The sequence below is a fragment of the Anticarsia gemmatalis genome, chromosome 5 (assembly GCF_050436995.1).
Source record: "Anticarsia gemmatalis isolate Benzon Research Colony breed Stoneville strain chromosome 5, ilAntGemm2 primary, whole genome shotgun sequence".
Taxonomy (NCBI): domain Eukaryota; kingdom Metazoa; phylum Arthropoda; class Insecta; order Lepidoptera; family Erebidae; genus Anticarsia; species Anticarsia gemmatalis.
The window spans coordinates 12115649-12129679 of NC_134749.1; the positions used below are offsets into that span (position 1 = coordinate 12115649).

Genomic DNA, 14031 nt, shown 5'->3' on the forward strand with positions numbered 1-14031 from the left:
GTCCGATTTGAAAAATTCTTTCAGTGTTAGATAGTCCATTTGTCGAGGAAGGTTATAGGCTATATATCATCACGCTACTACCAATAGGAGCAGAGTACGGGTGAAAAATGTTACAAAAACGGGGACAATTTTGACCCATTCTCTCATATGTGACGCAAGCGAAGTTGCGCGGGTCAGCTATAATAAATATAGCTTTATAGAAAGCTTTACATTTTAATAAATTCCTACGGATTTACGAGACCACCTTTACTATAAAAAAGTGTTAAATTAATGCTATTTCAACATATTTCCCTTTTATTACATAAAAGCGATGACAGATGTGATTTATATCACATAATGAACAAACAACAAGTCAAAACAATAATATTTATAGGTAACGTTTTAAAACAAATTGATTTCTGTTTTTGTCCGGTATTTCATAACAATAAACCTAACAAATGGACGAACGTGCCGTCATTTTGATTGTTTGTTTGCTTGTTAGTTTGTATATCATTTCGTCGTTGTTATTTAGGTTGATAGAATGGCTTAGTACAGACATAGTAAACAATTCCTGGTTTTAAACTAGGGATTATTTTTCCAGACTTCGGACGCGAAGAAAATATTTCACATTGCTTTTTGTTTATTATTTTGGAAGTAAACTTCTTATTTTTATTCGAAAAACACATAGAATATAAAATAAATAAATGTATGTACATCGGAAACCATAACCGTACATAAAATCTAAACATTGCACATTATTTATTTTCATAATTTATTATATAACAAAGATTATTTTTAAGAAATTTCGTTTATGTAATTTTCCAGTATTTTATTTTACACAAAGTTTAAAACAAAACAGTAAATAAATATACAAAAGAATTTCAATAATTTATTTATATGGTTTCGTGAAATTCAATAATGGTGAACAAGGTCACGATTCTTACGATTGGTAGGTACGTAAAATTTACTACTTGTAATAAACCGTAGAGATATGACATGTGAGGCATAAACAATAATAATTGGACTCGTATTAACTGCGAGAAATAGCTGGCCGTTTTATCTATGGTGTGAAAAAAAAATTACGCTATCATTCTTGTAAAGAAAATTCGGAAGAGAAAATTTATGCTGTCTGGTCAATTTACCCGAATGAATGATCGTGAATCGTTTGAGCCTAGACTTTCTTCCAAACTATGTTGGAATCGGCTTCTAGTCTCATCGGACGCAGCTGAATATCAGTATAATTATTACATGGAGCGTTTTCGTCTTTGCCTACCCCTATGGGACCATAGGGGTAGGGAGATACCAAAACGCTTTCTTTACCTAAGTGTGATATAAAGTAACGCAACTTGTGAAAACCAGAAAACTATCCAACATTTATTCAGTGATGCTATAATTAGTGTAATTTGTAATCAAAAATAAAACTTAAAAATGCGTACATCAAACAACCAACACACAGGTTATTAAAAATCCCGGATCTGTCTGAAAATACTACACTTAAAAATAACCCACTAATTTTTATAAGCACATAAAAGATCTGCTTCTGTGGCACAAACGGGAGTAAGCGACTGCCGCGCAGAGGTCTCAGCTTCGAATCCTGGGTCACGCTAAAAGTATTTTCTGAGGTTTTCTGTTAAGGATTTCTCACAGATTGCCCGTAGTTAGGAAGTTGTCGTTGGAGATCTCCCTGACTGGGAGAGCACGTAAAGTCGTCGGTCCTGCGACTGACCACCCACTCACTCACTGGTCGTGTCGATTTAGCCGTCCTACAGTGCTATGAGAGTAAGGGAATAAAAAATGGTTACACTTGAACACTATAAACAAAATCCTGCTCAATCGGCTGGTTTCAACTGGTTGCCATAGCCGAATATCGGCCAGAGGAACATTTCATATAAGATCATTAAAGCCACGTTTAAAGAGAAACTATAAAAAAACACCGTCTATCAAAGTATTCGGTCAGTATTTCAATAAAATATGTTATTTCGTTCAGTAACAGTTTAACGTTCGCGTGGGCGATGTGTAGTCTACTAATGAAAATAAAACTATGTTAATAAGACAATAGGATGTTTGCTTTCAAATATGTTGATTAGGCGCGTCGTTAAAATGTCTATGAAATTGTTCTTTTATTTTTCTTAGTAATTGACAGGACTGATGACTTGATATTTTGTTCTTTTTAGCGTTCCGTACCTAAAGGGTAAAAACGGGATTTTATCGGGGACTTCGCTGACTGTCTATGTCACCACTTATTCAGACTGTATCTCATGAACTATGATTGTTAATGACGGTTGAAATTTTGACAGATTATGTACATATTTCTGTTGCCGATATAACAACAATTATAAAAAAACTTCTTATTCTTGTTATAATTTCAGCAATTAAGTTACCAGTAATTTTTAACTATGCGCTAATTCATCTCGCACTTTTCCCGATTTTTTTTAAACGAAGCTGAGAATTGACAAGATGGTGGTAATTTCAGTAGTAAATAAAATTAGTTTTCTAGGACAGGTTTTATGCGACATAATGAAAGATTAACGTTAATTTCAGGGCTCGGTATGTAAATTGGCTGAAATAAAAATGTAGGCCTTTATTCCAATGTTATGTTTCCCATCATACGCTTTATGTTTCACCGGACCTTGCCCGTCATTCATTTGTCAATCAAACGGGAAAATAAAGCGGAATATTTTATTCGAATTCCTCATACTATTAAAACAAATAGTAGAATCATATTTATTCTTGTATTTAAATTAAACAAAGGTATTTTATACGATTTCATACCTTAGGTCTTTCTACTAGGATCTATTATTGAATGTAAGTAGGTAAATTCATTTTTGATAGGTATGTCGCATATTTCAACCAGCTTATGTGATACACTTACCAAATTGCTGAACATTATCTATATATAAAAGTTACTCCCTTACCTGAAAACAAACAAAAATTGCTATTAGTATTTTGCATAAATCATTAAGAATATTTATTAGGCATTAGGCGGCAAAACCGAATATGCGTAGATGAACCTGATGTCCGTAACAGGACATTCGATTTTTTTTAAATTAAAATGGGACTATTTCGGAATAAACCTCATTTGATCAAATAAAATTACAATTTGCCCAATAATACAAAACAAAAATGAATATTTGAATACAAAGTATTTTAAAAGTCGGTTTAATAATGACATAATAACATAAATATGCCCTAGATATAAATTTCGTGGAAGTGCTAACTGCTTCTCGCAAGGTAAACAATCTTCGACATTTATCTAGAAGGGGCTTAGGTTGATGATGCGTTGACAGTGACGTCATAGTACCGCGACTGATATTTTTATCAGTAAAGACTTGAGTCCTAGATTTTTTAATACTAAATACTCCGAAAAGACACACATATCAGGTGACTATTATGTCATTGTGTGTTTTGGATATGCCAACCTTATTAGTTTCTCTCTAAGAAAAATAAAACTTTATGATACACCAGCGGCCCACTTCGGCTTTGCCTGTGGTACTCCGGGTTAACCTTAACAAATGATTCGCCTAAACTTTCCTTCTATCGATATATGCGAATCGATAGACAGAGGCGGTGAAGGGACTTTGTTTTATAATAACCACGTTCTAACGGTTTATGACAGGTGGCAATTTAATAAACCCGAATTTAGCCACCATGTATGCTATATTAACACTGTTTCCAGTTTTCCTTCCGTTATAATGAAAAATTATCAAAACACCACGTCAAATCTATTTTTAAAATGACTTCCACGCAGCCAGTCTCTTCAAATAAGTCATCACATTCAACTGTCAAAATATTTTCCCGCCAATACTGGTTTCTTTGGCACAGCTTTCAAAGAGTATAAGGTATCATGGTCAATATTGATGGCCAGAACCATTTTCAAGTTCAATGAAACTGTAAAAATATTTCAAGATCAAAGGACTTTGCCGTTTGAAGATATATTTAATACGAAACGTGCATTGTAAATACGCAATTTTGTAAGATTTCCGTAAAGCGTTTGATAGTTCAATGATGCTTTTATTTATCCGGGATTTGGGATATGCTCGTAAAGAATTTTGTAGTACTTACAAGCTTAAATAAATTTGAAATAATAGCCGTGTTTCGGAAATCATATATTATGTCATTTGGTCCGCCATTTTAGTCCTAAACTTTTTTCAATAGTTCCTTTTCTGCTACAATTGTTTATTGTAACAGGTTACAACTGTCGTCTTGAACAAAATTGAACGAAAAATGATACAGCGCCCCTAGCGGATGCCGTAAGAACATTTTAAGCGTCAAATTATCGATACTCAAAAGTGTAAAAATACGAGGTACAATAATTAAATATTTAGAAAAAATATTTTAGTTGCTAAAAGGCACACTTTAGCAACCCTTTTTATTCCACCGTTCTATCAAATAGATTGCCTTTCAAGAAACTTTTAATATTCCTTCATGGGCTCGTTTTAACTTATTTATGTTCTCAATAAATAAATAGTAAAGGCTTAAGTTTACCAAGTTAGTATTTAATGAGGTAGTAAATAAGGCAATTGAATTGTCCACTCCCTTCGTTGACGTTTATGAGTTGGACTTAAGGCGGCCATTTGCAATACAACTATGTATTTTATGAGTATTTTCATAGTTCATTAATTTTGTTAGAAGTAATGTTACTGTATTATCAGTCAGGGGGAGATTATGTTCGCTTGAATATGTTGGTTTTAGTATTTCCTAGTAATTCGTTGCACTTGGACTGCAAGGCATATACGGTCATGACAAATAGAAGTTATTATGACTCGTAAAAAAATATTATTCGTTATTTCCATTTACAAAACGCTAAATTGATCTAAGCTACTTAAATACAAGTATACTAAAATGAATGAGTTAAAATATAATAATCTACTCAAATCAACGGAATGGCGTTAGAAGAGAACCAAATTTGGACAGAAGCTATCACATTTATGTATATACTTACATTCTTATTGAGATTAGACTAACCACAAAATTACTTAGGCAAAGGAATGGACCATATCGATCACTAGAAGCGAAACAATGTAACATGTGTAACTTTATGAAAACGTCAAAAATATGAGCTATTTTGACCCAGTGATTCACGAACACATAACACACGTTATCATACAACATGAGGTTATAAAAACCATAATATATTATACATTAAATACAGTGATAATGGAAGATTTTCACCCAGAGTTTTACGATATAATAATTTAGTTCCCATCCAGGTGGCACATTATGGTGGTAGAAAAAGCCGCGAATAAACTAGTAAAAATGCCACATATATAACCGCCAATATTCTATCGGATGGTTCATAAAAATATGATGAAAACTACCCACAATATAACGTATTCTATGAAGCAGTCAAATGTATATTTATAGGAACATTTTGTCGGCTTGTTTTTTAGCGTGATATGTAAAAACTACAGCAATTTTTTTTTGTTAGCCCTTTATGTGTCCTACTGCTGGGCAAAGGCCTCCCCTCTTTTCTTCCAAACCTGTCTGTACTGTGCCATGCTCCGGCACGGTCCATCGTGCACTGATTTCATAAAATCAAATCCATCAGTTAAATCAAGTAAGTACTGACACTTGAATGATTGTCAAAACACTGAGTTTACCGCCAGGAGGAAGTCGGAAGGGAGGGCCTATAAGAATGGCATTAAACTCCTGCCCACTCTTTTTGATCGCTAAAATGCCGATTAGAAGCTGAAGTATAACTGAGGAAAATTGATAAAGTATTATTGGAGATATGGGTATTAAGAATCTAAAGAACGGAAACGTGGTCTATATATCCATGTCACTAAACCATGTTAGTTTCATAGGTTAGGATCTCGGAAACTACTAAATGATATATGTCTTTTTAGTAATATTAAGTCATATAAACACTTCTTTTGCCAAAAACTTTTTAAAATATGACAGGAAATCATTTCGCACAGACTAATCCGTGAACGTAAGTAGTAAAATCATTTTACAGCTACGTTTATTCATCTTAATCTCCATTGATAAAAAGGCTGACAATATTTTTTTAGACTCAATCGTAAATCCATACTAATATTCTGTCTGGTATGTCTGTTACGATTTTACAACTCAATTGATTAAGATAAAATTAGACTTGAATTTACATCAATAAAAAATCAACCCCTAAGCAATGAAATAAGGTGTAACTTTGTATGAAGTCGAAGTGTTTGTCGAAGTCGCGCCAATGTCAAGGGGACCAAATAAAATGATGAACATGTATTCATAAAACCCTGGGGATGTTCTCGTAAATCTAATTAAAGTGAATGACATCGTTGACGTTTGATGTTTAAATATAGTTGTTAGCAAACTAGTCTATTGCGCAATAATTATATTGTACATCCTGACATTATTTGAGGACTTTTGAAAGGCGCTTGATTGCATCAGCAAGTCAAGATCTGAAGCTAGATTTGATAAACGAATTAATTTGCTTTTCTTTTGCAGACAAGTGGATGCGTGTACTATGCATTAATAATATAATGAATAGAAAAAGTATCAATATATTATTTGAATCCATTTCAAGTAGCCGGTAACTCTTAAGGATTTTTGTGGAGACTAGACGAATAGCATTTTGGTAACAGCAATAGAACCAAAGAACAAATCACTTTTTCAAACACCGGATGTTACAAAAATCCTCAAGACTATAAACATCCTGTAACCGTTACATGGTTCCCATCATGTATCTCAAAGGCCTTCCCTTATAAAAGGTATCTACGTTTTATGTGTTTCAAACATCAAACAACTGGCCCATAGATGTTTGGATTGCCGAAGTTCCAAGTCACTGACAGATTCTTTTCACGCAATTGTCCGATATTTCCAATCCATACTCCATACTAATATTATAAATACGAAAGTAACTCTGTCTGTCTGTCTGTTACTCAATCACGCCTAAACTACTGAACCAATTTGCATGACATTTGGTATGGAGATATTTTGATACCCGAGAAAGGGCATAGGCTACTTTTTACAACGGGAAAATGACGAGTTCCCATGGGAAAATTTACGAAGTCGCGGGTAACAGCTAATTTCCAATATATTAACATGTTTATACATTAACAACCTTAGTTTACTTAACTCAGGTTACAAGCTGTGTCTTCCAGGTAAACTCACTTACCCACCATCCCTACAGATGCCTTGAGACAAGCGTCATTGTATGTCTAATGGAACGCCGTGCCCACCTATTACTGAGCACTTTGCATGGATCCAGGGCGCGCTGTTTGACTTTCAACATTTCTTGGTAATTGTACATTATGTATAATTTAAAATGTGCTGCGATTTTGCCGTTCATAATATTGGAAGAAAATATTTCTATATAAAATATAAACTGATATTCACAGAAAGATGCTATTTAAGATTGATTTTGCAATATATTTCATGAAGCCGTTGACAAGCTTTTTCTAAAATTACTTTTTAGTTACATTGGCAATTAAATCGAAATAAAATAGAACACTATCTTAAGCTTTACATTATAAAATATGTTCCGGATATACAAACGAAAACATCGTTCACAAACTAAAATAAAAATTCATTTCAATAAATAAAATTAAACGCTTCATTCCACTATCGTTCCACCAAACCTTTTTACTCTATTCTTAGACGTGATTGTATTAGTTTTTTACGTAGCAACCCTGCACTTACCATAAACAACAATGTAGAAGACCTTTCAACCTCTTTGCACCCTTCCATTTGTATAATGAAATAGAAAATAGTCTATGAAACTGATTCGCGCGGAAAAGCCGCCATTAGCACACATATGTATATGGCCGGTGGAAGTAATTGTATTTTTTATTATATTTGCTTACAAGATGAAATGGGAATATGTAATATTGTAGAAACGTTTGTAGGGAGTTTGCTTGTTATAATAATGTGGTTCGTTTGATTGCGTTTGATGTAACTTTTTTGCATAACTATACATATATGCAAGAGCAAGAGTGGCATAGAAATTACTATAAGACTACAAAAATATTTTATTCTGTATTGATAAAAATTGCTGTGCCGTCGTATTGTTTGTTCCATTTCCAAAGGGTAAAACCAGAAACATATTATAAAGACTCATCTTGTAGTAAGCTAAAAAATATTTTTATTGTAAAATATCCTACATAATAATATGTCCTCCCCTAGGATAGGTTACACAAAATTCACACAAAACTTTCAGCCATTTTATGAAAGCCACAAATTTCACAATCGTAACGTTTGACGCAAACGTAATCGTGTAGTAACCAATCAGTCGTACTAAATAGGCCATGATCAAGGTGACTGTTTGATGTTACGAACAAAGCTGTAAGCGGAGATAGTTACTACAGTCATTTGTTTGTGGAGACGACGTGATTAAGATGTAAGGCTACGATGTGGTTAATTAGTTTGTCTTTAGAAGAATAAGTTTGTCATAGCAAGGTAAGAAGATAAGAAAGTGAAAAGCATGGAAAGTCATGTTCATTAGTTTCGTGTTCGAGTTTTCGATTGAGATACTTATCTATGGACAGTTCTGATTCAAAGCATGAGCCAAGAAATACCCGAAACTTGCAGATATTTTTATTTTATTGAAGCCGAATTCTGCCGTCGGCCGTTTCTTAATCTCACAACGTCACTTTTTTCAGGGAGTTTTATATGCGAAGTTTATTAGGATCGTAGCAAGTGACGTTCTAGAAGGAAAAAGGCGTGATTTCATGTTAGTATGTATGTATCAAATGCATTCAGTTATGGCATCTAGAAAATGCGAAATGAGAATATACTTTTAAAATCTTAAACAGCATTTAAACCAGTAATATAGAGACCCTAGCTATAATACCCTGCTTAATAGGGGTGCAAGCCATTTGGAACCACCTGTTTCACCCCATTTATCCCCAATATTGGCCATCTAACGCCTCAGACCTCATTACGTGAGCAATAACATATTACGACCCATCCGTTCCGTTTACTGCCCACAAAACAGTTTAATGTAACCGATTGAATTAGCTAAACACATCAAAATTGAACGATTAAATGTACTATAAATAGTTGAATAAACATGTTGATTTCAGTTTGTGGGAATCTAATTCAAAATATCGTGATTCGTAAACTTTGTAAAATGTATTTGAAGTTATATCATTTTGTGATTGGGAAGATATGAATTTTGATTTTGTATACGGTGTCATTATGAAGGTCCCCTGTCGTTTATCTATCTGCTCGTAACATGTACAAAAACTACTGAACTAGAACTAGTGCGACTCTTTTAAGTTTTATTTCTATTTTTAAGGTTGTCTGAACTTCTCTGTAAATAGATTGAAATGTATGGTGATTTTTGAAGACGTGAAAAAGTATGGTTTCTCTACCGTAATTGAGTTTGGGCAGATCAATGCATGTATGTCGTATTCTGGTTATATGTTTAAAGAAATACTGGTATAACAATTGATATGAGTTTCGTAAGACGTTGCCGGAAGTATTTTGCGATGAAGATTGGAGACGTGTGGGGGAGACCGAGGGAAGAATGATGCAACGGGCAATTTAAATAAAAAAAATTGCTTATATAAGACTTACTGAGCAAACGTTACAATTTTGTTGAATAACTATAGTGAAGAAAGTTTAAAGCATGACCGCGTTAATTCCCATTTAAAAATTTATCAAATAAATAAATATTTACCAAGTGGCACAGCTGTTTAACCACACTGGATTTACATGAGCTATCAAATCGTTGCGGAACAAGGCGGGGAGCCTCTAAATCTCATCTGACATTATGACGTCTGGCCAAGTGCGAAAACATTATTCATTGCCAGTCATTGCTAAAATAAGAGGTAGAAGTAACAGCCAATTGGATGTCTCCAGAATTCTGGATGAATTTTGCGGAATATATTTGATTTTATAGTTTAAATTATTAGATGTATTGAGGGTAGATCACTATACTACAGTTTATTGTCAACGAAAATCCCAGTAAAATTATTTTTATAAGCCCTTGACGGCAAGGAAAAGGTATGATATTTTAATGTTTAGATTTTGTAATTTTTCCGGCTACTGAAATTAATATCATCAAAAGATTAGAGATACAAAAATTATAAAACAAAGCAAAAATTTTACATAATCATATATCAAAGTAAAAATTCAAATAAGCTCATTGTTACAAAAATATTTCTATGTTTTCAAAGAATGCTAGTAGTAAAACGATATAAAAGTAATTTACGAAGCGTCAAGAATCAGTGTTTATTGAACATTACGTTTTTATGTGTATCTTTAATCAAACCCGTTTTATATCTAGATTCCAGAAAACTAGAAGATTTGGTTTATTTAATCAGAAATATGAAGAATTTCTCGTTCTTCTAAAACAAGCGTATGCCCACGACCCCACCCCGAATGTCATGTTGAAAATAGTAGCCACACCGCTTTCGCAATAAAACCTATGACTTTTCCAAATATCATCAAAATCGGTTCAGTAGTTTTGATGTTAAAGGACACATAACCAACACTAATAGGTAGAAATTTAAAAATACGAGATCTACAAACATTTTTATTGACATTCATAATGAGTAGAATTATAGTCTTTATAATCACAAATTTTTATTTGGCGTTTTAACAAAGAGAAAATATCTCGCATCATTTCAGTACCCCGGAAGTTGTTATCTGGTCAGTCTGGAGCACTGAATCATGGTAACAAAAATACAAACATACAAATGCCAGTAGTGTGAGTAATTAGCTTATCAGACGGTTAGTGCGAGCGGGAACTATTCCTATCTGAGCTCATATCCTGACTAATGACTACTGTTGTTTATTAATTATAGATGAGTAAAAACAAGATTGTTCTATATTAGGATTTAAAGCTGAAATTTTTCATCTTGTAGAAGTAGGTAATATTTAGCTACTTATATAAATCTGACTAACGTTTTAAATACCAAATTGCAATGTTGTTTCCATCCCGATTTAATAAAATGACGAATTTGTATTGTGTTTTCATTTCCATTTAGTGACATTTTTAGTGAACAATATTACGAGTATAGACCTAATGGGGGTTATTTCACGCTGGACGTATACTACCTAATAAGGTTTACGTAAGGGTTACGTATAAGCTCATATCATTTAGTTTAGCGATAAGGTGTTTACGCGCGCACTCGCACGTAGCAGACATGCGTACGTAAGCGATCATAAAAGCACTGAAAACATACCTGACGTAAAGATCAAACGGTATTTGGTAAAAATAATATCAAACTGCACACAGTGACAAATACGTTAATTTGAAAACGGTACATTTATCATGTGTTTGTTATGTAAAATATGCCCCTTTTAAATTAGACCAAAACGTCAAATTCTTCTAAAGGATGTTTTGGTAGTCTTGCAGGCAAAAATTACTTAGTGAATGGATTTTTATTTAAAATTAAAACTTGTTTTTACAACCTGGATTAAGACAAAGAATACTCATTACTTCAGGAAACAGGAGATCTTTCTACACGGAGAAAGACGCGGGCAAAAGCTAGGTAGTTAGAAACAAAATTATTTCTAAAATGTTTAGCACGTTTGAATATTTCCCGGCGCCTATATATTCAATGCACTAGAAAAATCTGTGCCGTTAAATAAAATGAATGTTTTCATAAATTATGACGAACATGACTTGTCTTCTGGTTAATGTTATATCTAGACATGAATCAGCTGTCTAGACAGTTTAGTCTGAAAATTCAGCTTTCTGATCTATTGTGGATGCTGAAAACACTTCATAACAGCAATCAAAGTCAACATTGACTATAAGATGCTGTAATAGCACAAGAATTATGTTTTATCAGAAATCAAAGGGAAATGTGTTTCAATGCATTTCTTGGTTTACTTGACGTTTTGGCATACATACTGCTTGTAACCTCTCAGTTTGTGACTACAGTCCCTGGCGCCATAAACTCAAGAAAACCTGTGTAAATGCGAGATTCACATCAAGTTGATATTTGATTTATGTATAATCAAATATCAACTCATACGCACATATCCTTTATTTGGTAAATAACACATATTTTTTGTTTGACGTTAAAATGTCTGGATCGAATTGGATGAAAATTTACAGGGTAATAGCTACCATCTTCATAAAAAATAACGTTGGCGAGAGCTACCTATTTTGTAAATAACAACAGCATGTGATCGTTGCTATGGTTACGTATAATATATTATGTAGAACGATCGTTATCGCCGTGGACGCAGCGGTCATGAGTATCGTGGTACGGGAAGTGTGCGCTTCCTGAGTTGAATTGACCGACTAATGTTACGATTATGACCACGTCTCTCAGATCTATCTACAGGGCAAGGGCTTAGCAAGGGATAGATTGAGTTCTACTCATGTATGCATAGTAAAACCGAGCAAAAATTTATTAAACGGGCTAATTGGAACACTTTTGACTATGTGTGTTGACATAGTTTGCCTTGTTAATGCGTTGAAAACTTAGTTTAGTTTCGTGTTTTGTCAGTTTTCCCGTCGTATAGTTTAAAGCATGATTGAAAGTGACGAAAAGCGAGTGTAAAATGTATTATTTTTAAGCTACTTATTTTTGTACACATAATTAAAAATAAAAAAACCTGTTAACTAAATCGATCGGGCGACACTTATATAAAACAGCTTGATCATCTGCAATAGATGAATACAGGCCAAGAAATATATCTTTTATAGATCTTTACACCAAGACGATTCCACAGTTCAACACAAAACCTTCAAAACATCACCACTTACCTAATAACCATATCCAGTACATCTTCCTTCTCAAAGACCTTGCAGTACAGATGCAGTACCTTTAGGCAGGTATACTGAAGACCAGTCCAGTTGACCTCAGCTGCCTTCAGGGCCTCGCTCCAGGGGCAGTTCTCGTGTCTTGACAGGCACAACATGCCGTCCACCGCGGTCTCCGTAGGAGGCATTTATTTCAATATTCTTTGGTCCACTTTGGTATAGTTTTTGTTTGGCATTCGGCTTTTGTTGAAGAGATTTCGTTGGTAACTTTCTTTTTATTCTTAGTATTATTTTAACTTCGTGTTGGTCTACAAGGATTAATATGAGTAAGGTTTTTAGGTGATCAGAGCTTACAAACTAGCCAAAAAATCTACTATAGAGATTTAACGGCTTGTTTGCCGTAAGTTCATGTAGAGTTTCCTAATGCAATATAAATATTTGATTACATTAAATTGGTTTATGTAGTACTAGCTGACCCGCGCAACTTCGCTTGCGTCACATAAGAGAGAATGGGTCAGAATTTTCCACGTTTTTGTAACACTTTTTTACTGTTACTCTGCTCCTATTGGTCGTAGCGTGATGATATAACATATGCTTTTTTTTTCACGAAAAAATATATTCTTAAAATTATCTATATCTCTTAATATAACGAAGTCGCGCTAAGGCATATCCGTCATTAAAACAGTTGCCTGAATTTTCCCGGGAAATGCGTCATTTTCCCGGGATAAAAAGTAGCCTATGTCCTTTCTCGGGTATCAAAATATCTCCATACCAAATTTCATGCAAATTGGTTCAGTAGTTTAGGCGTGATTAAGTAGCAGACAGACAGACAGACAGACAGACAGACAGACAGACAGACAGACAGAGTTACTTTCGCATTTATAATATTAGTATGGATTAAAAGTGTGTATTAAACTATGTGTAGTTTAATGATAATTGCTTGTATTTTCTTTTTCTAAACCGATACGTACGTTTTTTTCATAAAATTGGATAAATATTAAATTAAGAAGTAATTATGAAAAATCCTTAATCCATTTTTTCGTGAGACTGGTAAAAATACTAAAGCACTTTATACTAGGTATATAAAAAAAATATTCTAGACTTTTTTCTCACTGACGGTCGCTAGTTGCCAAATAAATCAATGTTTTAATTTCGCAACTGAAATATGATCGTAAGATTATTCATGATATCGCATTCATATCGCGAGAGAGGTCATTGACTTACAAATCCGTTACTTTTATGAATCTAGTAATAAAGAAACACTATAATTAATTAACCAGAAGTTCACATAACATTTGTAATTTAATATTTTTATACAAAAAACTGCTTTGTTATTTCACAGGAGAATATTAAAAGTATTTTAATTTATCCTAATGTTGCGACCGAAATGT

General features: G+C 33.6%; 1 protein-coding gene across 2 annotated transcripts in view; it reads right to left on the reverse strand.

Moving 5' to 3' along the window:
- The window catches only part of Lmpt (four and a half LIM domains protein limpet), a 227131-nt gene that overhangs the window by 78913 nt on the left and 134187 nt on the right, over window positions 1–14031 (reverse strand). Inside the window, exon 1 of one of the 2 annotated variants that reach the window (XM_076114818.1) lies at window positions 12644–12903. The exons of the other annotated variant lie outside the window; for it this stretch is intronic. Within the exon in view, the coding sequence (XP_075970933.1) occupies window positions 12644–12828 (185 nt within the window). The 5' untranslated portion in view covers window positions 12829–12903. Of the gene's footprint in view, window positions 1–12643; window positions 12904–14031 lie in introns of those variants that run through there. 2 annotated transcript variants of the gene reach the window in all.